This window comes from Chionomys nivalis, chromosome 5 (assembly GCF_950005125.1).
Source record: "Chionomys nivalis chromosome 5, mChiNiv1.1, whole genome shotgun sequence".
Classification (NCBI taxonomy): domain Eukaryota; kingdom Metazoa; phylum Chordata; class Mammalia; order Rodentia; family Cricetidae; genus Chionomys; species Chionomys nivalis.
The window spans coordinates 22,029,571-22,057,233 of NC_080090.1; the positions used below are offsets into that span (position 1 = coordinate 22,029,571).

General features: G+C 50.3%; 1 protein-coding gene across 2 annotated transcripts; it reads left to right on the forward strand.

Annotated features, from left to right (window-relative positions):
- On the forward strand, window positions 1–27,663 carry Vangl2 (VANGL planar cell polarity protein 2). Of its 2 annotated transcripts, XM_057770846.1 has the most exons (9): window positions 873–971; window positions 4,702–4,818; window positions 13,429–13,690; window positions 13,818–13,938; window positions 16,746–17,353; window positions 18,062–18,198; window positions 18,674–18,809; window positions 22,910–23,141; window positions 24,042–27,663. In XM_057770846.1, the coding sequence occupies exons 3-9, from the start codon at window positions 13,620–13,622 to the stop codon at window positions 24,300–24,302; spliced, it is 1,566 nt and encodes a 521-aa protein (XP_057626829.1). In that variant the 5' UTR covers window positions 873–971; window positions 4,702–4,818; window positions 13,429–13,619; the 3' UTR covers window positions 24,303–27,663. The 2 variants fall into 2 exon arrangements, with proteins under 2 accessions (XP_057626828.1, XP_057626829.1); XM_057770845.1 differs by lacking the exons at window positions 873–971; window positions 4,702–4,818 and adding an exon at window positions 1–251.

Below are 27,663 nucleotides of genomic sequence, written 5' to 3' on the forward strand. Positions count from 1 at the left end.
TCCCGCCATGGGAGCCTGAGCGCCCTGCAGTTCCCCCGGCCCCCTGCCCCCGGGGCCTCGACGGGGAAAGAGGCGAGTGGTCTGGGACGGAGCCGGGGTGAACGACCTCAGGAGCCCCCCTCAACAACCCCCATCGGCCGCGCTGCCGGTCCTGGAGCGCTGAGTTCGGAGCGACCCGGTGCGCTGCGGATACAAAGGCGCGGAGCGGAGCGGGGCGTGCGCCCAGTCCAGCCGACTGTTCGCAGCGGCGGGTGAGTGGCGGGCCGCGGGGGCGCGGGCAAAGTTTGCAAAAAAAGAAAAAAAGAAAGAAAGAAAGCAGCAGAAAAAAAGGAGATCATGCAAAGGATCAGGGAGCGCCCGGCCCTGGAGAAAGCGGGGTGGCTTCTGGGGGAAGGGGGGCTCGAGGCAACCCCCTTCCGGTCTGTTCTCTACTACCCAGCGGAGTACCCCCAACTTTGGGGAGGGGAAAGGGTTCGTGGGGAAGGGGCGGAGCCCAGGCCTTAAGAGCCGGGGACTTTCCTGGGCTGGGGGCCCGGGTCGGGCGCTTGAACGATCCCCAGAGAGCCCATTGAAGCTGGGGATTGGGAAGCGTGTGTTGGAGGTGGTGGTAGAGGCCGTGGAAGGATCGGAGGCTGGAGGTGTTGGAAGCTAAAGGTATGTAGGGCTGCATATACACCTTTGAAATGTCGGGAGGGAAGGGGCAGGTTCATGAACTCTATGTACATGGTGTAGAGTGGATCCCTGAGAGATGGCCCTGGACAGCAGTGTGTGTGTGTGTGTGTGTGTGTGTGTGTGTGTGTGAGAGAGAGAGAGAGAGAGAGAGAGAGAGAGAGAGAGAGAGAGAGAGAGAGAGAGACCCAAGGATGGGACTTGCAGCGATACCGGGGAATGTGTTTCTGGGTGGGTTGTGGGAAACGACATCATCTCTCCCTCCTCCTATTTACTCATCGAAGGGCTTGGACACTGCGTTAGTGAGTTTTAAAGGGTTGATTGGGGGATCAGTATGTATGATTCTTTGTTTTTGTGTGTGTGTGCACGCCTTGACGTGCTGCGTGTTCCTGCAGGTGGGCCCTGGGTTGTAGATGGTTCTCTCTCTCTCTCTCTCTCTCTCTCTCTCTCTCTCTCTAGAGAGAGAGAGAGAGAGAGAGAGAGAGAGAGAGAGAGAGCTGGCCACATATCTGCTGTGTGTTTGGTATGTATTTGTGTGTATACTCTAGGGAAGGGGTGTGTATCTGTGTATGTGCTGAGAGAGGGGCTTATAGGAAAGAGGTGGGTAGGTATTAGAAAAAATGGGTTTATAAGAGCAGAATGGGTGGTATAAGTGGATAGTTGTGTGGGCACCGGTGTGGTGGGAACGGGTATGTGTGTGTGTGTGTGTGTGTGTGAATCTGTGCTCTCGTGAGTAACCTGTACTGATGGGTAGATGTCAATGTGTGTGCCTGCCTTTGCTAGGGTGTGTATTTTTGAGTATGTTTTGGGGGTACCTCTTGTCTCTGCAGGCAGATTTTCCTGGCCAAAAGCCCACAGGGAAGGCTATCCGCAGGATTTGAATGGCTCTGCCTAGATTCAAGGGTAGTGTCTTGAGGATCTGAGACCCTCATGGGGATTGTGCATTTGGGGGGTAGTGAGCTTTATGAGGTGGTGCGTATTTGGGAAGGTAGACTTTTTTGGAAGATGGTGTGTATTGTAAGGGAGTGGGGAATAGGCTCAGGAGAGGTGGAGGGGCTCTGTAGTCCTAAGGAATTTTGGGGTTCAAGGATTCAAGGACACAAATAAGAGTAGCGATCTTCCCCACTGTTCTAGGCTGGGCTCTAGTGTTCTTTGAGGCCACATGCTTGGCTTCTCTGCCCCAGTTCTTCTCTGAGGCCACAGCTTTCTTGGAAAGCTGTCTTGAAGGTGACTACTTCAGAGCCCTCCAACTCTGCCCTACCTTTAGGATCCAGAGACGTGTGTGTGTGTGTGTGTGTGTGTGTGTGTGCTGGGGGGTGAGAAGAAACATGCACACAGCATGAGACCTGGTAGGGAGGCACAGGGTTGAGAAAGGGACATGGGGTGCTTCTCTGGGAGTTTCTGCAGGTGTCCGAGTGTGTGTCCTGTAGTTTCTTGATGAGAAGCCTTGTGTGTGTGTACATGTGTGTACATGTTTGTGTGTGTGCACATATGTGTGAATGCGTGAGTTCATATGTACACGTGTGCTTGTGTTTGTGTTTCTGTGTGAATGTGTCTGTGTGTGAGTTCGTGTGTGTGTGTGTGGTGGCGCTGATCGTGCCAGGGGCCAGATTGTCCACATGGTGGGAAGGGTCTGCCTTCATCATTATGAGAGTGGGTGGGAAGTCAGAGACCATGAGGGGAACATCTCTTCTCTGAGGAGTAGCAGCGGCTACCTCCTTTCTTTCTCTCTTTGCTCTTGTTCATTCTCCTTTGGGGTGAAAGGAAGACCGGGGTGGTCGTCTCCTCTGGGACCCAAGTCTTGTTCCCAGCTGCACATTCTCAACCATTTCCCACTTGCTGCCAGAGGTTAGTTAGGCGGGGTCACCGGTTTTAAGACAGGGGCCCATTAGAGTCCCTGGGTAATTGCAACTGGAATGTTGGTCTCTAATGGGCATGTGCAGTTGGAATGTTCCATCTTTAGCCCTCAGAGCTCCCTACCCTTCATAAAGCCTTTGGAAAGAGTGGAGAGGTTTAGAAAATGTTGGACTAGGAAGAGGAGCAGGCTAGGAAAAGATTAGATGTCCCCTTCCCCACCTCACTGCTCTATTTCTTAAAATCAGACACCAATCAGATGTTTTTCCCCAAACCTGCAAAGCACTTGTGTCCAAAGTGCCTGACTTTTTGGCATACCTTATTTGCTCAGTTTATGCTCACCACCAGTAGGAGTTGCCCTCCAAGCAGGAGGAATTGTGGTTAGACAATAGGAAGTGCCATTTCAGAAAGTACTTCCAGACTGGAAACCAGTGGCCACATTGGCCCCTCCTTCTCTATTGTCTTGGTCCTGCTTTCTACTTTCTCTAATTCCTACAGGGCTGCCTTCCTTTCTCTTCCTGTGCTCCCTCACCTTCTTGTAGGACGTGAGGAGGGAGATCCCCCTTTCCCTGGCCCTTCGTTCCTTCTGAGCTTTAAGGACTCTGGTTTTCTCTTTTGCTGGTTCCCACACTATGAGACAAAAGGAAGAGTCAGACAGTTTCACTTAGTCTAAGAGCAATGTGACCGGATGCATGTAATTAAGTTCCATTCCTTAGCCGCCTAGGTGTTCTAAGACACCATCCTCCATGGCCACTCTGAACCCATCCACAAGGAATCCCAAGTCCCCCTCCTGGTGCTGTGACCTCTCTCCCCTGTTGACAATTTGCTCTTAACTTTTAGCTTTGCCTGATTCTGTGACCTCAGACAAAACGGATAAGTTTTGTAAAGCCTCACCTGTTACATGGCTTGATGATAAAGTCCCACCTCTTAGGTTCATGAGGACCAAGTGAAATAACCTGGGAAGAGTATGCTCCTCAGTGCCAGGCACAGGGGAAATGACTTAGTAAGTCCTGGCTGGTGTGGCTTGAATTTTAATCCATGGCTGTTGTAAGCGATGGAGGTCCGGGCAGTGGGGCAGGGGAGTGAACTAGCTTGCTTTGTGCTCTCCCCTGGCAGATCACAGTCAGTGCAGTCCACTTTCTGCTAGGTGTTGTGAGAAGCACGGGGGATGGAAGGGTGAAGAAGACACTGTTCACAGGGGAAGCATGCTTGAACATGTCGATCCCCGTAAGCCCCTGAGTGCCGGATGGAGGTGTATTCTGGAGGCCTTTGCAGCATAGAGTTTGGTTCTGAGGTGGAGTATTGGGCAAGGTTCCTGAAGGAGATGTGTTGGCCGCTGGAGTTTTAGAAGTTAACATGAAATGAACATTAAAGAGAGTGGAGTTTTGTGCACACACACAATACTCTGCAGCCATTTCTGTCGAGTTGTGGGACATTATTGCTAGTCCTGAAGGAACTGCAGGCACACTAAGTTCCCAATGCCCTCTTTTTCAGTTCTTGGCCACCCCTAACATGCAGTCTGTTTCTGTGGAGTTACCTGCTCTGGCTATTTCCTCCAAATTTCGTCATTTTATGTCTGGATTCCTCCACTGAACATGTTTGAAAGGCTTAGTCATGTGGCAGCATGTATGTACATCGCTCCTTTTTATGGCTTAGTAATATTCTACTACGCACATATTTCTTAGAAGATCCCATTTATCTCTCACTATCCTCTCTCTATCATCTATCTATCTATCTATCTATCTATCTATCTATCTATCTATCTATCTATCTATCTATCTATCTATCTATCTGTAAAGTCTTGCTTTTTATCTTTGCTGACCTGGAACTCGTAGAGATCTGCTTGCCTCTCTGGCTCAGTCCTGTGCCACCACGCCTGGCCCTTGGCAGTTTTTCAAAGGAAGAAAGATGGAGAGAACTGAGGAGGGCTTGCTGGTAGAGGCTGAGCATGAGCAGGAAGGACTGTGGTGTTTGGTCCTGCTGGATCTTGAAGTACGAAGTGAGGATTTGGTCTCAGTTTCCCTAGCTATAAAACAAAATTAACGATCCCTTTTCTTTCCTGTCTGTGGTGTTTGTTGGTAGAGGTGGCTGCCTCAGGGAGAGAGACTGGGATGATAGTCTTGTCTCTTCTCAGGTCTTTTTCTTTTTAACTTACTGTTTCCTCCTCTCTCCTCGAAGCTCCCACCTGTGCCCTGTGCGCTTCTGCTCTCATCCCTGTGCGAATTGTCTTCCTGCTTTGCCTCCAATCAATTTCCTCTCTCTCTGAGTTGACCTGAAGCCTTTTGCCCTCTACAGGTGGGTAGTCCTGTGTTGCGTGTGATTTTGATAGGAGAGATGTGATGGGCTCTATCGTGTTTGGTCTTCGACAGCCGTTTGTCACTTTCTCAACAGTGACCTGGACAGAACTTTTCATCTCTTTTATTCTCCCTTCTGCGTGGTGCAGAGTGGGAGGCAGAGTCTTCTGTGGTGGGACCCTTTGGAAATGAGCTGTTGCATTGCCAGTCTGATGCCCCTGGCAAGGTTGGTAATTACAGACAAGACAGCTGGGGATGGGCTTGGGAGAAGCAAGCTTGGAATCAGCAGCACTGAGGCTATCCTGGTAATCAGGGTGGGGCCCTAACAGGGGCGAGTAGGCAGTAGCTGGGGGGCTGGAGAGGGGCAGGAGCCTTGGGGTCTCCTTCCTCTTCCCATTGATGAGTAGCTAGGATGAGAGACTGGAGAAGAGTGGCAAGACATTGGATCCTAGGCCTGACCTCACTGAAGAAGAGGGAGGAGCAGAAGAGAGAAGCTGGGGACCCAAGAGCTCCCGAGGAAATGGATCACAGTAGGATTAGTTCTGGCTGAGGCCCATGTTGGGGAGGAACCACCTCTGCATCCTCCTTATTCTGAGTGGAATCTATTTTTTATAATGAGGTTAGAGGAAAAGAAGTCGAAGGATTGACTATCCGGTACCTAAAAGAGCTGGGAAACACATTTCACTGAGCATCAGTTTTTAATCTATCATCTATAGGTCTAGCTATCTTTTGTTTTTTGAAACAGGGTCTCACTCACTGTGTGGTCCTGACTAGCCTGAAACTTTCTTTATAGACCAGATTGGTCTCAGACTCACATAGGTCTGCCTGCCTCTGTCTCTGAAGTGCTTGGATCACAAAAACATGTGACTGTTGTATCTGGCCTGATGGAGCATCTTGTATATTACAGCTTCTTTGACTTACTAGATACATTATATGGAAAACTATTGTCCCCATTTTACAGCCAGGAAAATAAGCTTAGAGAAGGCAAGGAAGTCTTCAAGATGGCGTAGCCCCTAAAGGCTGGGCTTGATCTCTGTAATTTCTGTGCTCTTTGGTCTTCCTTTTCTCAAAGTGCTCTTGTCGTGTCTGCGCTGTCATCCCAATTTTATCTGATTGCTCCTTCTTGGCTTTAATCTTGAACGTGACTAATTCCTCTTCCCCCTTGGAAAGCTAACTCGAGTCCATATAGCCTGATGAGTAGAGACACCTTCTAAGGATGAGAACCAGATGGGGCCTTATTGGAGAAACCCAGGCTTTTTCTGGGGGTGGGCACCTCATTGTCTAAGCCATGGCAGGACTCCTGTTGGAGCTGAAGCTCTTCCCTTTTGTGTGGAGCAGGCGCTCAGCCAAGAGAATAAGCTTCGCTACCGTAGCTCATGGAGTCTTGTGTGGAGGAGATCTTGCCATCCTTGTCATAGGATTTTCCCACAGTCGTTACTGTACGTCCTCAGGTTCTGCTTTCACTGGCGCCTGGCTCCCTTGGCCTCGACGGAAGACAAGAGGGGGTTTGTGAATGGGGGCTCTAGCTTTTTAGGATAAGCGGAGGAGGTCAGGCAGAAACAGGTGCTGAGCCTGACGCGTGATGTGGTAACTCAGAAAACAGCCAAGTGTGAACAGAAACACATATTTTGTCACCTGCTCTACTCCAGGAATGGAAGTGGCAGATATAAGGATGGGGGAGTTGATCATCTTTAGAAAGAGCCAGAATCTGAATCTCGGATGAGGGAGGTGGGTGTTGTCAGGAGGGCGGAGGCTGGTTAGAACTCAGGCCTTTCGGCCTGCTCAGTGTTCCTCGATATGAGTGGCCCTGGGCTGAGGTGGGTGGAGGAGGTTTTATGGAGAACCTCAGGCCTACCCGCCCCCCCAACACACACACTGTGTCTCACACCTTGAGGCTCACTCTACTGCTTCCCCATACAATCGGCCTTCACCCACAGTGTCCCATATGTTTCTTCCCCCACACTCCTTCCCCACGTCTCAGCGCTCCTGGTCGACATTGCCAGCCTGAGGTTGGCTGACTTCCCCTTCCTAAATAACTCTTCCTGCCTTGAGGCAGGGTTTGAGTGAGCAGGCGTCGAGGTCTCTTGGGGTCAGGGACAGTTGAGGCCTCCTTAGGATATCTTCAAGATGGCATTTAGTATGACCATGTGTGGGGGAGTGGGCCTGTGGGTCAGCACAGCTCACCTCCTTCCTCTTGTCCTTCCGTTTTTCCTCCTTAGTCTGTCCACACCTCACCTGGCATGTGGGGAGGGGCCTCTTTTGCCACAACCTGGGAGGCAGCAGCTCAAAGCCCTGTGGGTGGTGAAAATTAACTAGAGCATCCTGGCATTTTAGTCCTGGTTGCCTCCGTACAAGTTCTGTGTCCTCTCTCTCTCTCCCTATAGCCTCAACCCGGGAAAGATGCCAAAGGGAATGTTCACCCCTCAACATTCTGCTCGAGATTGACCAGGGATGAGTCTAGGAGAAACTGAAGAATGGGATGCTATGGGCTGTGTGTGTGTGTTTGTATGCGTGCTGGATTGGGGGTAGGGACTCTGAGAGCCGGGTGGGGGTAGGGGTGCCAGAGAGAGCAGAACAGGTCTCTACAGAACCTGCCTAGCCAGGGTGGGTGGAGCTGGGTGGGGCAGGCAGGAACCATTCCAGGTTTCAGAAGGGGAACTAGAATGTATGGGCGTGTGTGTGTGTGTGTGTCGGTGTTTGTCTGGGTTTGGAGGGTATCCTCCACACTGATCTCCTTTACATCGAGGGAAATTACAGAAGGTGGAAAGGGGCGTGGCTCTGCTTTCTAGCACCTTCCTTCCTAGTTAGTATCTTGTACCCTGGTAGAAGCCCATCTGTGGGCCCTTCCCTGCTCCTCTGCCCCTCCCCTGCGAGGGGAAGGCTCCTTCCCCCACCCTGGGGCTGTGAGGATGGTGAGCTCATGTCTGGCCCTCCTAGGAGAGTGCTTGGTTAGCAGTCCGGGGGTGGGGCACCTGGTGCCAGCTCCTGGGCACCTGGTCTTGTAGCCTTCCCACTGGGCCCCCTGAGATCCAGCTGCCTTCTTGGCCTCTTGGGTCACTAGAGTCACTGGGTCTATTCCGACTACTTAAAAGAGTGAGTCTGGAGCCCATTTTTAGGCTGAGGGTGGTCCTCGCCCATTCTGTGCCTTGGTTCTTTCTGTGATGGGAAGGACCTGGCATGAGCCTCTTGGAATGGGAGGCTTGCCCATGTCCAAGACTGGATGCGGAGGAATGAAGGTGTGCTGACGCTCTTTGGAGCCGTGGCTGGTTACGTAGGGATTCTTTGCTATTGGGTTTAGGCCTGCCTGACCTCTGATCGTTTTCACTGATGGGAAGGCTCAAGGCAGGAGTCAGCATATCTCCTTCCCTCAGCTTCTTTTAGTGTTGTCTGTTGAAAGGGCAAGAGGGAGGCTCGCAGAAGAATCTGATTGCTCTTCAAGAGAAATTTTCCCAGCAGTAAGAGGCCAGAATCGGCTGTCATGGAAGTAGTGACCACTGGCCAGCCATTTCTTTCCCTTCATTGGGCCTTACTGTAAAACTCGGTTGGTTTTAGGGCTCCGAGTTACCATTCAGCTAATGCTTGCAGTAGCTGAGAGAATTGTGGGTCAGTTCACTGTCTCCCGGTGTAGGAGAGACGAGGGCAGAATCAGAGAGCTCTACCCCTTTCTTCAGAGATCCGAGTTAGGTGTCTGTATTTTCACCCACATCAAAAGCCTTGAGTCTCTACTATTGCCTGACAGGCCACCTGTTTGGACGCATCTCAGACATTCAAGGGATAGTGTGGTAAGGACCAAAGGAACCTCTAAACCTTCTCTCTGCCTCTTGATGATGAGCCTTATGACTAGGTGCTCCGCTTCCGGCCAGATAGCTAATCAGTAAACCCCCACCTCCAAAGTAGGCACTCAGCACTTGTGAGAGCTACCTAGGAGTCCCTCACCTCTCTACGGGCTGTGGTGCAGAAGTGGGGCCAGGCCAGATACAGGACGACTGTGACTCTTGTGTAGAAATCAGAAGGCTGTAATGGGCAAGCTCCCACAGATGGATGCCTCTTCAGGAGACCTCCTGGTCCCTGGCTGGGAAGGGGGAATGTGCTCTCCTAGAGACAGACTTCTGTCTAAGCAGCACTTTTAGCTTCTTGTCCTCAGGAACTTTCCTGTCCTCAGGAACAGGTACCTCCACCCCGCAGGCCGGCTACTTCCAACCCTGTCATATGGGTATAGACGAAGCACGCTGCTTCTGAGGTGTGCACTGGGCATCTGTCCCTTCCCTATCTTTCTCTGGCTGAGTCACCCAGGCTCTCTGATTCTTCCTAGATGTGTCCTCGCTGTGTTTTGCCTCATGTCCCCATGCTGGGTCTAAAGGCCGGGGCTACTGCAGTGGCAGAAGGAGGTGGTGACCATAGGTTCCCATGCCTGGTTGTTGTCCTGAGCACCTGCCACATGTGGGGTGCCTGTGTGTGTGTGCACGTGTGCGCACACGCAGAACACTCAGCTGACACTCAGCTGTTCCTGTGAGTGGTGAATGAGGAAGGGTCGTTTTGTCCTGGTCTGTATTTACCCGGCACCCATATCTACTCACGTACCATGTACCCCAGGGCCCTCTTGCCAAGTTTTCAGTTTATTTTTTTTTTTCTAGAGGCCTCCAATTGTTTCTTGAAGAAACGCGATCCCAAGCTTAGACAAAAGCTGGGGCTGCCAGAGGAGAAACCCCGTTCTCTCCTCTGTTCCATTCTCCCACCTCTATAACCTTTCTCGCTTTGGATGCTGGGTATGGGTTCCAGGACCTGGCTGCCATCACCTAGGCAACAGGGGGCTTTGGTTGCTATGGTGATCAATGTGGGAGAAGCTGGGCAGCCGGGACAAAAGCCCCCACATTCCCCTCAGCCCTCCCCCCCCAATTCCCTTGGGGTGATACTGAGACACATTCCATTAATTTTATTTCTGAAAGGCCTTTGGAGGGGAGAAGGGTCTCCTTTTTGTGTGGGGCTCTCTTTGCTCTCTCCCTCTCCTCCTTGGCCTCCTTTTAACCCCAGATAATCCATGGCTGGTTTGAGTAGGGGACGAGGTGCCTGTATTTGTGTCTTGAGGAGTGGGGGGGGGGGTGAGTTGAAAAACAGTGGGGCATATTCCCTTTTTACAGCCTCCTACCCTCTGCCCCTCAGCTGGGTACAGCTCTCTGCCCTGTGCCAAGTCCAGACTTCTCTCCTGTCTTTTCATCGCTCTGACATTTCTACTTGTTGATCTCATCCACTGATCCCCTCCCCCACCTTGTTTCCTGGGAACACTGCCCACCCGGGAGACCCTCCAAACCTGATCCTTGAGACCAATTAAGTAAGGGGGGGGGATCATCTGCCCATATTTTTGCCTACCTTTCATCCCTTCCCAATGCTGTGATTAGCTAGCTCCCTTGGGTACCCAAAGGGACAGCAGGCAAAGGCTTCAGAAGTGGTCCTTTGTGCCCTCTGTGTTTGGTAGTTGAGGAAGGAGCACGTTTTGTTGCATTTTGGGGAGCCCTCTGTATTCTAGGGCTGCGGGGTTTGCCTTTTGCTAGTGAGGAAGGGAGTGGATCCAGGCTAAGTGACTCAGAACAAAGACTTGGGAGATGGCTGGTACCCTGTCTGGCTTGACATTTATCTGTAGGGGAAACAGCGGCTTCACCTCACATCTGGGTGTGTTTGAAGTAGTGGGTCTGTTTGGGATGTGTGTGTGCGAACGAGTTCTTTATTTAGTCGTACAATTTATTTATACCATCGCCTTCCCTAGTTTCAGAGGAAGTGGTTGGGGACTGGAGTTTGAGAGCTTATTAATTGCTTAACTGTTAGTAGCTGTACAGCGTATAAAAGCACTCCTTCCATCCCCGTGTTCCTTGCAGCTACCCCATGAAGGAGGTATCATCACCTCATTTTACCAGGGCCCACCAGGCCAACTAGCACAAAAAGGTTAGTAATTTGCCCACAGTTAAGACAGCTCAGCAATGGGAGAGGGAGCCTTTAAAGCCAGGTCTTTGTGTAAATCCAGGCTCTTTCTGCTGTTGGCTCTGGCAGATAGAGTGTAGGTATTCGGGGATGGGGGTGGCGAAGGAGAGGGCTCTAGTGTCTGTCTGGATCTAATCCATGGCATTTCTTTGTCCTTTTATTTCACCCCCTTCCCCTAATCTGCTGGTTTCAGAGCCTCCTGGCAAAGTTCAGTGTTTAAGAGGAGAACTAGAAAGAATAGGTGGGAACCACATCAAAAAGTGATGTGGCCGCGACTGTCTGAGCCACATGGTGGAGTAAACCAGTAGAGTGGGTCCCTGGGGAGGGGTGGAGAACTCCAACATGTGATTTGCAGGCAGAGGGATGAGCATGGGACGGGCCCTGTTTATGGTTCTGTTTAGAGAGGTTCAGGTTCGGGTTGAATTATATTTGTCCCAAAGTATGTCTCTATCGCACAGTGCTTTGATGTGGGGGTATTGATATCACTGGCTCATGGATCGCTTCCACGTGACTCTGTTAGGCGGAGAAATGAATAGATTTCACATTGATGCTTATCTCCCTGCAGTGGCAGTTTCCCTGAAGCGTGTTCGTTTACTAGGTGGGTATCGGTTACTTGCCCTGTACCCACAGGAGGGGAGATGTCTGCGAATATGTATGACTTAATCTGCGCGTTCTCCACTTGTTGGTGATTTAAAGTGGTTGGAAAAAAGGTTACTCCACAAAGCAAGTCTGTTTGAGTGCGTAAAACTGGGCTTCTCAGTGGTGTCGGACCTGGTTGTGTTTATTCCTCCCTGGAAGTCCACTTGTCTTATCGGTTGCCTTGAGATTACACTCTACTGACCTCTGGACTCTCCTTTTAAACCTCTATGCTGGACACCTTCCCTTCCATTTCTTGCATGTAATTATGAAGTTTTCTCCTGAGCTCAGTGCAGTGTCTCTTGCTTGTGGCCCCTACATCCAGCTCAGACTCCAGTTCCTTGAATGCCAAACTGTCCAGTTCCTCATAGGCATGACCTTCAATGCGTGGGGAATAGTCCTCACAGCCCTTCTCTCCACACAGAATTCTTCAGAAACAGTGTCCCCCAACCCTGTCTTCTAATAATCTGCCTTACCAGAGACTCAGCACCTTCTCCCTTGCTCAGGCTAGGTTTGTTTGTTTTTATTTATTTTGATTACGTTTTACTTACTTATTTTATGTGCTTGATTAGGTGTTTTTGTTGCTCCTCACCCCCTCAGCCAGCCTTTCACCAGGTCTGGTTGGTTCTGGGAGTCCATTTCTTTCCTCCTTCTTGGTTCTGGCAGCCAAGTCTTCCTGCCGTGGACCCTCCTCACTGATATCTCCGTTTCTGCTGCTTCTTCTTTCCAACCCAAATCTGCACAGCAAAATAGTCTCCTGATAACCTTAGAATAAAACCCGACCTCTTCACTTGCCGCCCGCTGCTTCTGTCTTCCTCTCTTGTCCTCAGCTGTGTGGTGGTTGTGCCTTAAATTCACGAGCACTTTTGACTTGACTTTCCCTGATGTGGTGTTACTTCTTCCCCTCCTGGAGCTTTTCCTTCCTTTCTTCAGCATCCATTTAAGTGTTGTTTTCCAATGTTTCCAGACACTCAGTTTAAACCATCTCCATGGGGCTGGAAATGTAGCTAGCTCAGTGGTAGAATGCCTGCTTAGAACACAGGGTTCGGTCCCTGATACCTTTGCCTGTTGTCGGCCAAGCTCCACCACACTGACATGGCTGCTTGTATTTATTGGCCTAGTTGCTTAGCGTACATCTTTCCCCAGACTATAAACTCAGAGTCAGTTACACCACAGTACCCAGGGCATAGCAAAGTATATAGTTCAAAGTAGGTGCGTTAGAGAGGTTTGCTCAATCACTGAGTGAAGACAGGAAGTTCTCAGGGCAAGGTGATGACTTAAGTTAGTGTTGCCAGCATCAGTGGAGAAGATGGCCCTAGTTGCTAGAGTAGCTGGGACTTTTGTGAGAGCTGGGGCTGGGCTCTGAAGGATGGGTGGTGCTTAGAGATTCGGGGAGGAGATACCATCCTCTGCTGCAGAGTTGTGCAGTGTAGATAAAGGAGGCTGCCCACCAGCCCAAAGTGGGGATAGATTTGGATCTTGCTTGTCCAGAGATTTCAGGTGTTTGGAGGATGCTTCTGTTTGTTTTCTGCTGTCAGGCTACTTCCTCCATCCACCCATCAATGACAGAGAGAGAGAGAGAGAGAGAGAGAGAGAGAGAGAGAGAGAGAGAGAGAGAGAGATATTATGTTTGTGAGTTTGTACATATGTCCATGTGTCTCTAAGTCTCTGTCTTCCTGGCTGAGAATAGGAAAGTACTGCTTTGATTCTTCCCAATGGGGCATCCAAGCTGGGTTATTCGGGGTGTCCTTCTTGCCCTCGGAGCCTGTGCCAGTATTTCCCCCGCCCTGAATACTGGGCACACCGTGGGTGAAGGATTTTTCTAGCTGGCGGAGCAGGAGGAGCTGAGTCTATTGAACAGAACAGGAACCAAAAATGAGGTATTCTCAGGTTGTGTCTGGGTTTACCTAAGCTTCTGGTGACATTTGGGCATGGTTTTCTTTTGTGTCTTCACCCATGGGGGAATCCAGGCTACCCCTAAGCAACTGCTTTATCTCCTTAGGTGTCGCCGCTTGAATTTCTCTGAGATAAGCCCACTCGTCCAGCAAAATAGAGTCCCTCAGGGTGACAGTTGACTTCCTAAAGGTGCCTCTTGGCCTGAAGAAGCCTGTGCTAAAGGAGGTGGCTGTGGGGCCCCCCAAGAGGCTCCAGCCCGCGACCCTGGAGCGCTACAAGGCACGGCGTTCAGACGCCATGGACACCGAGTCCCAGTACTCGGGCTACTCTTACAAGTCGGGCCATTCCCGCAGTTCCAGAAAGCACAGGTGTGTCCGGCTGAATGGTGGGGAGGGTCCGGCTGGTAGAGAGGTGGGCAGGGTAGGGGTCTCCTGAAAGGATCTTTAAGATCCCCTCTTGACCTTTTGTTCCTGTTTCTCCGACTTCTTGCTGCAGGGACCGCCGGGACCGACACCGCTCTAAGAGCCGGGATGGGAGCCGTGGAGATAAATCAGTGACGATCCAGGCTCCAGGAGAGCCCCTGCTGGACAATGAGTCCACGAGGGGAGATGAGCGGGTGAGCATTAGGAGTAAGATGGTTTAGAGCTGACATTTTCTGATCCCTTGAGGGAGGTCGGGGCTCCACTAGGCAAGGGAAGGGCCAAGATAAATATCTGGTCTCCTGGGACAGTTACAGGATCCAGAAGGGAATCTTTTCATTTGTTTTTCAAGACAAGGTCTCTTTTTGTAACCCAGGCTAGACTTGAACTCATTATGTAGCCCAGACTGGTCTTAGGTTTTCTTTTGTTTTGTTGTTATGGTTGTGAGACAGGGCCTCACAGTGTAGCCGAAGCTAGCATCCAGCTCAAAGAGATCCGCCTGCCTCTGCCCCGAGTGCTGGATTAAAGGTGTGCGCCACTATCCCTGGTCCCCAGACTGCTTTTAAAATGGTACGCTCGTGTCTCGACTCCCAGGTGTCCGGGTTACAGCTGTGTGCTACTATTCCCTTCCTTAGTTTAGGGTTCCAAGGTGGAGCCCTGTTGGAATTCAGGGAATTTTAGTGGAAAACTACCCTTTCTCAAGCGGTGGAGGGGGTTTAGCTGAATAAGGAGAAATGGGCCGCTCCTCTGAGGCTCCAGTTAGTCTGGCAGGCTGGTGCAGGTTGGAGTAGGAGGGCAGCAGTCTTGGTGGGTAGACCACAGGTTTCCCTTGAGTCTCAGGTTTGCGCCCTCTGCTGTCAGGATGTGGAAATGGCATCACCTAGGTCCTAGGGAGAGAGGAGAGGCTGAGCAGTTAAGGAAGGTACCTTGGAAAAGATTTCTCCAGGACGGAGGGAACTGTTGTTCCTGTTCTAACTTCTGGTTCATTGCACTCTCTGGGTCCGGAATACAGTCCTGGAATTGAGGAGCAACAGGGTTTGCAGTGACAGAGATTGCCCAAATCTTCTTATTCCTGAACTTCCTTCTTAGGAAGTTGAGACTCTTAGCTTCTTTTTCCTCGAAAAGGGGACGGGGGGCAGACCTGTCTGACATTGGAAGCTCATTTCTTTCCATGATACCAAGCTTCATAGATTTTTGAAGTGATCTTGATCACTCCTGATGGGGTGGGGTTCCCTAGGCCTTGATCCTTGAGAGGGTAGACAGTGTTTCTGGGGTCACCGGGTGAGGGTGTGGTTCCACCCCCACGGCCAACAGTTGCCAGAGCTTCTACTTTCTACATTCAGTTTGGGTTCTTCCCCCCTCCTTGGGAGAGGAGATTCCTCAGCCCTCTAGTCACTGGCCCTTCTAGGCCACCCCCCTTCACTGCACTGTGTGACTCGGTCCTGTGGCCTGCATCCCCTGGGCTTCAGGGTATGACTCCATATGCCCAGGCTGTCCAGGAAGTGAATTGTGGGTACTGGAAGTCCTGGTGTCCTGGGACTTCTTTGGAGGATGGTCTCTGGCCACTGCAGAGAAGCGGATGTGGGCAGCTCACACTCTGGAGAGTACCTGAGGCACCCAGCCTGTCCACTGCTTACCTCCACAGACCAAAACCATGATTGTTCAGATGGCCACCCAGCCGCACTAGCTTCCCAGAGATCCCGAGTGACCTGAGGTCACCCATGGTGACCCCTGAGTCTGCAGTGTGTTTCCCACATCCTATTTAGATCACTCGCCGGCCGTCTTGTCTCCCTTTATCCCTTGTGGGAACACCGCAGTAGCTGCTCATGGTTGAAGAATAGACGGCTTTTTCAAAAGATGAGGTCTCCCGAGCTCAGGCTGGCCTTGAACTCACTAATATAATTGAGGATGGCTTTGACCCTCTCATAGTTCTTCCTCCACTTCCCCAAGTGATAGGATTACAGGCATGTAAAAGCCCCTGGCTTTTTTTTTTTCTTCCCTCTTTGAGACTGTCTTGATCTGTGACCCAGGCTAATCTTGAGCTGACACGATCCTCCAGCTTCAACCTCCTCTACGCTGGAATCGTAGTTATGCATTACCTCACTTGACCGGGATAGATGTCTGTTGCTTAGCCTGGCATTGCCACATGGCCTGCACAAGTGGCTTTTGACTTCCCCTTCCCAGGCACTTCCAAGCCCCTGTGCTTGGATCCTCAGCCCTCTGAATCTCTGCCCTGAATGTCTGTCTCTGGCTTCTGTTGAAATTGTGGTCTTCTGCAAGAGCTGTAAGAAACTTAGGAGAACTCTAAGTTGAAACAGTTCCTGGGCATCTTGTTGAAGTGCAGACTGTGCCTTGGTAAATGTGGGGTGGACCTGTGGTTCTGCGTTTCTCACATGCTCCCAGGTGACTGCTGCTCTGCTGGTCCACAGAGTGTTCTGACTAGCAGCCCCTGGAGATCATTTAGTTCAGAGTTCCCAATCTTGGCTGAACATTATAATCATCTCGGGACTGTTTTAAAAAAAGGTTGACAAGCAGATCTCACTTTGCATAATTGGTATGTTTTCCAAGCTCCCCAGGGTGATTCTAATGTGTGCAGCTGGGGTTGGGAACCACTAATTCAGAAGAGCTTTTGCATGTCACCCGCTGCTGGGGGGGTCAGCTCGGGTCCTATCACTCTCTGGAAACTGCCTGTTTTGCCTGGCAAGCCTGCCCCTGGGTCATTGTCACCGTCCCAAGCTGTTCCCTTGGCAGTTGTCCTGTGGTTTGTTTTCTGAGGGTCATCGCTGCATACGTGGCGTTTCCCTCCCCAGTCTCTGTGCAGCTCCCCGAGGATTTGGGTTTTATATTGCAATTCCTGCAGCAACAAGACGGGCGCATGGTGGAGCTCAGCATCCTCCGATGACGGTGTATTTGTTGATTCCCCTTCTTTCTGCTGTCTCCTTTCTCCTGTGCGCCTCTGTCTTCTCTGCTTATCTTTTCTCCTTCGTCCCCTTCCCGACTGTAGGATGACAACTGGGGAGAGACAACAACGGTGGTCACAGGCACCTCCGAGCACAGTATCTCCCACGATGACCTCACGCGCATCGCCAAGGACATGGAGGACAGTGTGCCGCTGGACTGTTCACGCCACTTGGGCGTGGCAGCAGGGGCCACTCTGGCGCTCCTCTCTTTCCTCACCCCGCTGGCTTTCCTGCTTCTGCCTCCACTACTGTGGCGGGAGGAGCTGGAGCCGTGTGGGACAGCGTGTGAGGGCCTCTTCATCTCCGTGGCCTTCAAGCTGCTCATCTTGCTCTTGGGCAGCTGGGCTCTGTTCTTCCGCCGGCCCAAGGCCTCGTTGCCCCGAGTCTTCGTGTTACGCGCCCTGCTCATGGTGCTCGTCTTCCTGCTCGTTATCTCCTACTGGCTCTTCTACGGCGTGCGCATCTTGGATGCGCGGGAGCGCAGCTACCAGGGCGTGGTTCAGTTTGCTGTTTCGCTAGTGGACGCCCTACTCTTCGTGCACTACCTGGCTGTAGTTCTGCTGGAGTTGCGCCAACTCCAGCCCCAGTTCACGCTTAAGGTCGTGCGGTCGACGGACGGGGCCAGCCGCTTCTACAATGTCGGCCATCTCAGGTATGGGTGCGTGGCAGTAGGTGGGACAATGCATAGGACGAAGATGAGACCTGAAAGGTCTTGGGGGGAGGGGAAGAGTGTGGTGGTGGGAACAGTAAGCGATGGATGGGAGGGGCTGGATGGAAGGGATATTTTCAACCTGATGGCAAAGTCATATGGAGACCCGTGGGCAAGATGCCTGTGGGAGTTGTGAACTGCGAGGGATAGGCAGTTCAAAATCAGGAGTCTTAGGGGAGGATGGACCAAAGGAGAGAGAGATACGGGGTAGCAACAGGAGGTTTCTAACCTTTTCTTGGAGGCACAGCTTCCTGCAAGTAGTCAGCGAGATGAACTGGTCAGAGGATGGGCTGCCTCCTACCAGGCTTATGGGCAGGATGACTCCCTCCCTCCCCCTGGCTGTGCGGAGCATCAGTGGCACCTCCCAGGTCCTGTCAGTAACCTTGGGAGAATGTTCGAGGGGGATGAGGAGACCTCTGGCTGGGCCCTATTTACCCCTGGGCTTCAGCATGGTAGGAAATGACTAGGAGACCCAGTCTTGGGAAAGGTTAGGGGCCTGGTAAGTAGACCTCAGGCTTGAGCCAGGCTTCCTGGAAGCAGCTTGTCCCTGTCATGTGTCCTCTCCAGCCCTGCCGACCTGCCCTGATGTGTCCCTTCCCCTGCGCCCCTTGTCTGTCCCTTCTCCCTCCCCTCCTGCCGTCTCCCCAACAGCATCCAGCGAGTGGCAGTGTGGATCCTGGAGAAGTATTACCATGACTTCCCTGTCTACAACCCCGCCCTCCTCAACCTGCCCAAGTCCGTCCTGGCCAAGAAAGTGTCTGGCTTCAAGGTGTATTCTCTCGGAGAGGGTGAGCGGCCCTGCTCCTCCGCCCCTCCCGGCCTCTTCCTAAACAGGACTCCAAGCTACTTCCCTTGCCTTTTCCTTTCTCTGGCCTGTGTCCCAGCCCCCTCTGTTCTGTCATTTCCCTTGACTTCAGGTAGCTGGTCTTAGCTGCTGATCCTTTTTATGCTACGGTGTGTCCCCTGGTTTAGCACCTGTGTCTTCTCATACCCCTGGTCTCTACCCTTCGGCCCTGAGCTGCAAAGTCTCCTGCCTCGGGAGGCATATATGCAGGACTTCTGCCCTTCCAATGCCTTCCTGGTTGCTTTCCTGCAGCTTCTTCCAGAGGTAGCCAGGAGGGCTGGGACTGGGAGGCATTGCTGGGTGGTGGGGGCGTATCCTTTGGATGTGTCAGGCATTTTCCCAGAGCTCCAGCAAAGTGCGGAGGCTATCTTTGTTCTTTTGTTTTTTTTGACCATCTCCTCCATCCTGCTCCTGTGCAGAAAACAGCACCAATAACTCCACTGGCCAGTCAAGGGCTGTGATTGCGGCAGCGGCACGGAGGCGGGACAACAGTCACAATGAGTACTACTACGAGGAAGCCGAGCATGAGCGCAGAGTGCGGAAGCGCAGGGCCAGGTGGGTACTGGCCGTGAGTTCAGGGGCCTGGCGAGTACCCTAAGGAAGGGAAGAGCCGGGAGGATGGGGAGGGCGAGCCTCTGGGATGGACTGGGGAGAGGAAGCATAGGAGGCGTAGACCCACTGGGGGTAGAGCAGTGATGATACAGGTTTGCGTAGTCATTTTCTAGTGCTTCCGTGGTTGATTGCCACAGACTCAGCAGCTGTAAAACAGTGCATTTATTATTGCTCTGTTCCGTGGGTCAGGTTCGGGTTTGCTGGACCATCTGCTTTGACCTTGAAGGATAAATCTGTGTGGCTCTCATCTGAGCCCGGGCTTCTCTTCCAAGTTCCCTGGCTTTTGATGGGATCACTTTCATGTCATGAAACTCCAACAGGTTCCAGTTTTTTCTAACAGGAGATTGCTCTTTCTAAATTTTGCTATCTACAGGGAAAAGTGGTTTTCAGGCCTCAACAGATTATTTATTTGTTTGTTTGTCTGTTCATTATTTATTATTTGTGTGTGTGTATATATTTGTGTGTGCATGCATGTGAAGGTCAGACGACAGTCTGGGCTATTGTTCCTCAGGTTTCATCCACTTTGTGTTTTGAGATGGTATCTTCCTCGCTTTGGAGCTCACCAAGTAGGTTAAATTAAGCTGGCTGGCCATCAGATGCCAGGGATCTGTCATCTCTGTTTCCCTGGTGTTGAGATTCAAAGTATAGGACATAGACTTTGATTTTTTGTTTGTTTGTTTGTTTTGTTGAGACAGGGCCTTACTATGTAGCCCTAGCTGCCCTGAAACTCACTATGTAGTTCAGGCTGGCCCCAAACTCACAGAGATCTGATGATATCTTACTTTCAAGAGCTGGGATTAAAGGCGTGTTCCACCACGCCTGACCTCATTTGGTAAATTCTTAAATGCTGTCTTTATGTCTCCCTTTGTCATAAGAACTTAAACCATGTCTGAAGACTCTTTCTCAGTATCTGCTGCTACCAGGTTCCGGCTGAAACTTCTAGGATTTCACTGGAGAAGAGAGGAGCAGAAATATAGGACTGGAACATCCACCCTGCCTTCCACCCACTTCCCATCTGTAGGCTTCAGGGCAGAGAGAGCCCAGTCTTGGTCTTAATGTAGCTTGGTGTCCCCCGGAGAGCAAAGACCACCAGCTCTACTTCTATGACATTGCCTGTTGTCTTGGAAATGGCACTTGTTGGAAAGAAACCAGTGAAGGCCCTTTTGCTATTTCCCGATTAGGGTCTTGGGTATCACGGCCGCTGTCCCTCTTGGCATACGGGTTTTTTTCTTCTCCCCATTACCTTGCTTGTAGCTGGTAGAAACTCTGGTTCACCTGAAACAAAAAGATCTTTTTTCTAAAGAAACTTTACCAAGAAACGTAAGGAGGCATAAGGATGTCCAGAAAGGAGACCTGCAGACAAAGGCATGTACTAGCCCAGAGTTCCATCCTGAGCTCATGGAAGGTCCCCAGGTGTCTGGATTCTGGGATCCAGGCCTCACATTCTTTCTTGTCTTATCACTTCTGGTCATTCCTACTTTCAGGTCAAGGGTTTTGTTTCAGTTTTTAGACTTAGTGGGTACGACGCTCCTCGCTGTCCTCAGCTGTTACCACCTGGGGTCATAGTTCCTTCACAGTCTTTTCTCATATACTTGAGTCTGGCTTGAGGTCCTTAGAATCTGTGTTTTTGAACAAATGATGTGTTGGCTTGTGTGGCTCTGTGATATTAGTGTTAACTGACTTTTTTGTTTGTTTTTTTGAGATAAAATCATCTTTGTAGCCTTGACTGGCCTGGAACTCATTATGCAGACAGGCTGACTTCAAACTCATCCAGGCCCTCTGCTAAACTGATTTTTCTTCCTCTGTAGTGTGTTTTGAGGTTCACCTATGTGTCCCCCTCATTGCATGTTATTGCTGCGCTGTGGTTCATAGGATGCCCCTTGTTGTCTGAGGTTTCTGTCCTGCCCGGTTCCCACAGTCGTTAAGTCCCAAAGAAATCACATAGAGGTCTATATTAATGATAAACTGATGGGCCTGTTAGCTCAGGCTTCTTATTAACTCTTATAACTTACATTAGCCCATTATTCTTATGGGTGTTAGCCACATGGCTCAGTACCTTTTTCAGCAGCATAGTCACACCTTGCTTCTTCTGTGCCTGGACAGGATTGCAGAGGGAGCTTCCCTCTTCCCAGAATTCTCCTGTTCTTATTGACCCGCCTCTACTTCCTGTCTGGTTGTCCCACCTATACTTCCTGCCTGGCTACTGACCAATTAGTGTTTATTTAAAACATAATTGACAGAATATAGACAGTTGTCCTGCACCAGCCCCTGACTTGCTGTCCAGTGTTAGGATTATAGTTTTTTCCATCTTGATGAAGAAGCATCTTTTTAATGTTTTATTTATTTTTAAAAACTAAAAAAAATATTTTAGGGGCTGGATTGATGACTCAGTGATCAAGAGCACTGACGCTGTTCCAGAGGATCCAGGTTCAGTTCCCATCACCCACATGACAGCTCACTGCTGTCTGTAACTCCAGTTCCAGTTCTAGGGATCGAACTCAAGTCATCAGACTTGCCAGCAAGAGCCTTTACTCCTGGCTCTGAAAATGACATTTCTATTCGGCCACAGTGGGACAGGTGGTGCTGACACCGGATTGGGGGAGGGGAGAACGAGACGATGGACAAACACACAAAAAGATTATTTTATGTGTATTAGTGTTTTGCCTCCATGTATGAATACCATGTGTGTGCATGCTGTCCAGGGAGGTAGAAAAGGACATGGGATCCCTTGGACCTGGAGTTACTTGCAGCTGTGAACCGTCATGTGAGTGCTAGGAACTGAACCTGGGTCCTATGCCAGAACAATGGGTTTGCTTAACCACCGAGCCGTCCTCTCTAGCTCCTTATTAGTGTTCAGTTTGTATCTCTACTTGCCTAGTGTCCTTCAGGTTTCATATGAATCCTTTACTTCCTTGGTCTGATTTTATTTGAGTGTACTTAGTTTTTTGAGATAGAATCTCACTGTAGACCAGCCTGGTCTGGAACCTGTGATTCTTCTGCCTCTGCTTACCAAGTACTGGGATTATAGGAATATGTCATCTTTCCTGGCTCCCTTGTCAGTAATTAAATAGTTGCATTTATTTATTTATGTGTCTGTGTGGCCATGCACACTTCAGAGTTCATATGGAGGTTAGAGGACAATTTTTGCACGTGGGTTTTGTTCCTCCACCATGTAAGTCCAGGGATAGAACTCAGGTGTCAGACTTGGTGGCAAGTCCCTCTCCTGGCTGAGCTCTCTTACCAGCCTCCTCTTTTATTCATTATTTTAAAGAGTTTACATTTTCCTTCCTGATCTGTAGTGAATTCCTTGTGTATTTTAGATAGCAGTTCGTTGTATAGTAGATACAGCTTTAGCTACTGTAGATGTCCCATGTTGTGTCTGTGTTTTCTCCCCCTTCCCCTACTCTGGTCCCAGTCAAGTGTCAGCACCGCCTCTCCCACTGTGGCTGAACAGAAACCACATTTCTAGGGCCAGGAGCAAAGTCTTGCTGCCAAGCCTGATGATCTGAGTTCAATCCCCAGAATCCGTATGTTAGAAAAAGAAGGGATTTCTCAAACCTCCACAGAAGACATATGCATGCCTACATACACATAAATAACTTTGATGGTAATAATAAATGATGATGATAACGATAAATAAATAATAATGATGATAATGAGCCATTTCCCTTTACTCATATCTATTAATTTTCTTACATAGTATAGTGTGGTGTGGTGTGGAGACTTTTCCTAGGGTATGGTGGGATACTTGGCATTTTCAGTAACATAGTTCTTAGGTGTCTTTCTGGATTTGATGCCAGGCCTGTTCACTTTAGAACTCTAGTCTGAGTCCACTGAGTTCTACAACTGTTTATTGTTGCCTGTGAGAAAACATCACCTGCCTGCCCCCCCATCTCTTAATCCCCAAGCACTTGGCTCCAAATGGGCTTCTAGGACTAGAGAGAGCAGGGATGCCTGACCTTGCTCTGACTGCAGCAGTTAAAGCCAGTAGGTGGAGGGTGGGGCCGCAGTGGGCATCTGCCTCAGCTACTGCCTGTCCCCAGGCTTGTGGTGGCTGTGGAGGAGGCCTTCACTCACATTAAGCGGCTGCAGGAAGAGGAGCAGAAGAACCCCAGGGAGGTGATGGATCCCCGGGAAGCAGCCCAAGCCATCTTTGCCTCCATGGCCCGTGCTATGCAGAAGTACCTCCGGACCACCAAGCAGCAGCCTTACCATACCATGGAGAGCATCCTACAGCACCTGGAGTTCTGCATCACTCATGACATGACGCCCAAGGTAGGCCTGCCGCCTTGAGCCCTTCCTCTGGGTCCAGCTTCCGGTTCCCTTTGTTCATGGCTGCTCTTCCTTCACTCACCTTCCCTCTCTTTGCCTCTTCCTCACTTCTTTTCTGTAATCTCTTTTCTCGTCCCCACTCCACCTAACCTGTCTGTGTGGAGTGGAGGAGGCAAGGGTAGGCTTCTGAACCATTTGGGGGGATGTCAGAGGCCTGTTGCTCTTCTTCATAAGGCTCTGGAATTTCTACATTTCCAAGTCTCACCTTTACCCTCCTGACCCTTCGGCCTCCAAGTAAGCTTTCTGCCTGTGCTTACTTTTAGCCATTGCTTGCCTCAACCCAGTTGCCAGCTTCCTAGAATGGCTTTCTCAGAGCCTTCTTTGGTGAGTGGGTGCTAAAGAGGCTGGGGATGTAGCTCAGTGCTAGAGCAGGCCTGAGTTCTTGATTTCAATTACTAGCACAACACACACGCATGCACGCACGCACGCACGCACATACACACACACGCACATACACACACACACACTCTGTTGCATGTATATCTTTGATTGGCCCTCTTCTGTCTGTGTGCAGACCTACATGGCTCTAATCATATAAGCTGTATGGAAGGGGAGGAAGAAAGAAGGAAGAATGAGGGTCAAGTTGCCTGGGACGCAGCCTGGTGCAGGGAACAGAGTGAGTTCTGGTCCTGACTGGAGCACTCTCACCTCTGTGCATGCTATCCTCCTCATCTGAATATTAAGCTTCTCGCAGGCTCTCTTTTGCTCACACATTTGAAGATACTTGTTCATGTGTATAGAATGAGCTCAGAACATCATGGCTGCCCTTGAAAGCTGTGTGGCAGAGGATGAAGGATGGGCGGGTGATAGAGATGCCCAGGCAGTGTCTTTTCTCCTCCTCAGGCTTTCCTGGAGCGATATTTGGCAGCTGGACCCACCATCCAGTACCACAAGGAACGGTGGCTGGCCAAACAGTGGACATTGGTGAGCGAGGAGCCGGTGACCAACGGGCTTAAGGACGGCATCGTTTTCCTCTTAAAACGCCAGGACTTCAGCCTGGTGGTGAGCACCAAGAAGGTGCCATTCTTCAAACTCTCTGAGGAATTTGTGGATCCCAAGTCTCACAAGTTTGTCATGCGGCTGCAGTCGGAGACCTCTGTGTGACTCTACAGCAGTAGCAGGGCAGGGGGGGATGTGGGGGGGGCTCCTGCAGAGTGGGCTTGGCTTGGGGCTCCGGCCCTGCCACATTTCTGCTGCCCTACTTCCTCTTGCTCTTGTTTTTGTTTTGTTTTGTTTTTTTACTTGAATTAACTTATCCTGTATCTGGTCTCCACCCCTCTTCCTCAGTTTTCCCATGTAAATCTGGAGAGACCACCTTGCTTTAACAATATTTGGGAACCACCCTGCCTCCCCCCCCCAAGTTTGTATCACTCCAGGCTCTGCAGGAAACAGTGCCTCTTACCCTGTTCTTTCCCAAAGTGTCCCCTGGATGGAAGTCCCTTCTCAAAGGGCGCAGGACCTTCTTGATTGTACCTTAACCCTGAACTTCCACATAACAAACCTAAGTTCTTAGAGCCCTGCTCTCCAGTGGTCCTAATAGGGTTTCTCTGGAGTGGGGGCGCAGAGCTTTGACCCCAGAGAGCCATGGTGCCAAACTCTTGCGGGACAGCAGCTAACCCTGTTCCCTGTGCCCACTCATAGCCCCGAGTCCCTGGGCAGGGCTGGACCTGTGACAAGTCCCAGAGTTAGGATTCTCCCTGCGTGTTAACTTGCTTCCCGCTGTTACAGCTGTACTTTCCTGGTCCACGCACAGACAGAACAAGTGGGAAGTCCCACCCAGGAGTCTTCATTGCTATTTCTGACTTGTGGGATCACATGATCATAGGCAAATTGAGGTGAAAACCTCTTTGACCACTTTACTAGGGCTGTGGGGGAGGTTCGGTATTTCTTTTTTGGGCAACTTCTAAGGGGAAGGGCAGGACAACCCCCTCAAGTTGGAGAGATGCTTGTCACTGGCCCCTATCCCTCTGAACCACTGACCCTTATCCCTCTGAGCAGTTCGTTTCCACCCTTACCCGTGAAGGATGCATGTTGACTTCTGTAGGGACTTTATGATGTGCAGACCCTGACCAACCCTAAGATGTGGTCTAAGACCATGGCCTAAGACATTTTTCTTTTCTGCACCAGCTACCCCAGTCCTGCTAACTTCCAACTCTAGAGACCTGTGGCCTCATCTCTTCTTAGGGGAGGGCCCAGCCGCTCCTTCTCATCCCCTGCCTTAAGTCCGGTTCTTTGCCTCAGGGGTCTCTTTTCCATGGCCTTCCAGGGTCCCATCCTCTTCTCTCCCTGCCTTGCTTTCTAGGCTCTATATTGGGGTGAGGGACCAGGATTCCTGCCTTTTGTAGGTCTTAGCTCCTCACCCCATTTTAACTAACATAGCCTTTGCACCACATCTGAATCTCAGTAATTGAAAGCTCATTTTGAGCAGGATTCATTAACCCTCTAGTGGATATTTTCAGAGCAAATTTAAGCCCTTAAATCAGACACCTTTAAATTATCTTTTATCACAAGAAAGTAGAAACAGGAAATATCCACATCCATCCTTCCAGGAGTCCGTGTGGGAGATGATTCTGATGGCTGGGACGGAGCAATGCCCCTGGGTCGGTCATGTCTCTTAAATAACTACCAAAGCCCCTGCATAGGCCTTTCACTTCCCTGGAAATTTTGCTGGTGTTTGCCGTCCGCTGAGATGAGGTACCCATTGATCTCTATGTGAGGCTGTGGGATCCATAGCCAACCACCCCTTACTGTTCCCACAGGAATGGGCTTTTGGAGCTGACTTAGGCAGGGCCTCAAGGTTAGCCTAGGCGTCTGGTAGAGGTTCCTGGATAGACTCCAGGGAAATAAATCTGTACTTGAGTCACGGGAAGGTATCTTTCCTTTTCTCCTTCCTTCCTTCCTTCCTTCCTTCCTTCCTTCCTTCCTTCCTTCCTTCCTTCCTTCCTTTCTTTCTTTCTTTCTTTCAAAGCAGGTTTCAAAGGAGTCCTTTTGGGTCACATAAATACCTCACTATCCTGGAAAGCAGGGCCTGGATGGTGATTGGGGACCGCTGCCTTTTTGGGCAAGAATGGGGTATGGTGTTGGTTTAAGCAGTGGGTGGGGGTGGGCAGAAGGAAAATATTTGGGATCTTAGTTGATGCCCTAGGTTAGGGGCGCAGGGGCGTTTATTTTAAGAACCTGCCATGTTTTTTAATCACTGTGATATTTTCATTCCTTTTCCCTAAAATGAAAAAGAAAAAAGTCTCCCCGACTCTCTGTCAAAGCACTAAGGGCTGTGACTAAGAATGGTATAGCGTTTTGGTCCTTTGTGTCAGAACTGTGGTATCTTTGTCTACTTTGGTTATTATGTTTTTTAAAATGTCCGGATGACTTGTCAAGAATATAGCTCTGTGTGTGTGTGTGTGTGTGTGTGTGTGTGTGTGAGAGAGAGAGAGAGAGAGAGAGAGAGAGAGAGAGAGAGAGAGAGAGAGGTGTGTATCTGTGTGTCTTTTCTTCTTCAGAATAGGAAGTTGTCTTCATGCTGTGAACCGCTGTGTGTGGGTGGCTGACTCAGTCCCTCTGAGCAGTTTCCCCCACCAATCTTGTCCCACCACTCACTTGGTTTCTATTCTTCCACTGGAGGAATGTGCCTGCCCAGCCCAGCGCTATCACCGCAGGGGATGCTGTGCTGGCCTACTTTAGTGTCCTCGCTTCTCCATCCGTGAGGCGTCCTAGCTCATCCCGCTGCTCCTTGGCCTTTGTTTTCACGACCTTGGAGTGCTTACCTCTCTTCCCTCCACGCCAGGACACCGTGCCTAAGTCCTTCACCTACCTCACCACTCTGTCGCTATCCCCATCGGTCCCTTCCTGGTTTCTCCTAAATAAGTGTCTTTGTTCGCTCTGTTTTTATTTTATGTCCTCCCAGTTCTGGAATCTCTTCCCTTCTGCTTTTGGTCCTAGCCAGCCACAGCATTCCCACTGTAAACCCTGATTTAATAAAGACAAGGAGGCAGGATCCTGGGAGGTCCTCACTCCAAATGTCTGGTTTCCAGGGTTTGTGCTTGCCCTGTTGGTTGGGCCTTGCTCTGCCTTGTCAGTTCCTAGTGTCTGTCAGTCTCTTGCCCCCTCTGTTCTCCTCGTGGGACAACATCTACTGATGGATTCTGTTCTGATGTGTGATTGTTGTAATTTGTTCTTCTGTGTGCAAAAGGAAGGGCCTTCTTGAATCTCTTCCAAGTGAGAATGTAATTTAGAATTTTCCATGGTTGGATCTAGATTTTTAAATTCCTTTTCTTCCCCCCTTTTCTTCTTTTTTTCTTTCTCTTTCTTTTCTTTCCTTTTTTTCTTTCTTTCTTTCTTTTTCCTCCTTTTTTTGGTTACAGAGCTGAGATCTTGTGCATGCATGTAGAAAATTGTAAAATGTAAATTTTTTTAATATATAAAAATCTTGTTTTTACAGTTTGCAGTGGATTAAACATTATGGCAA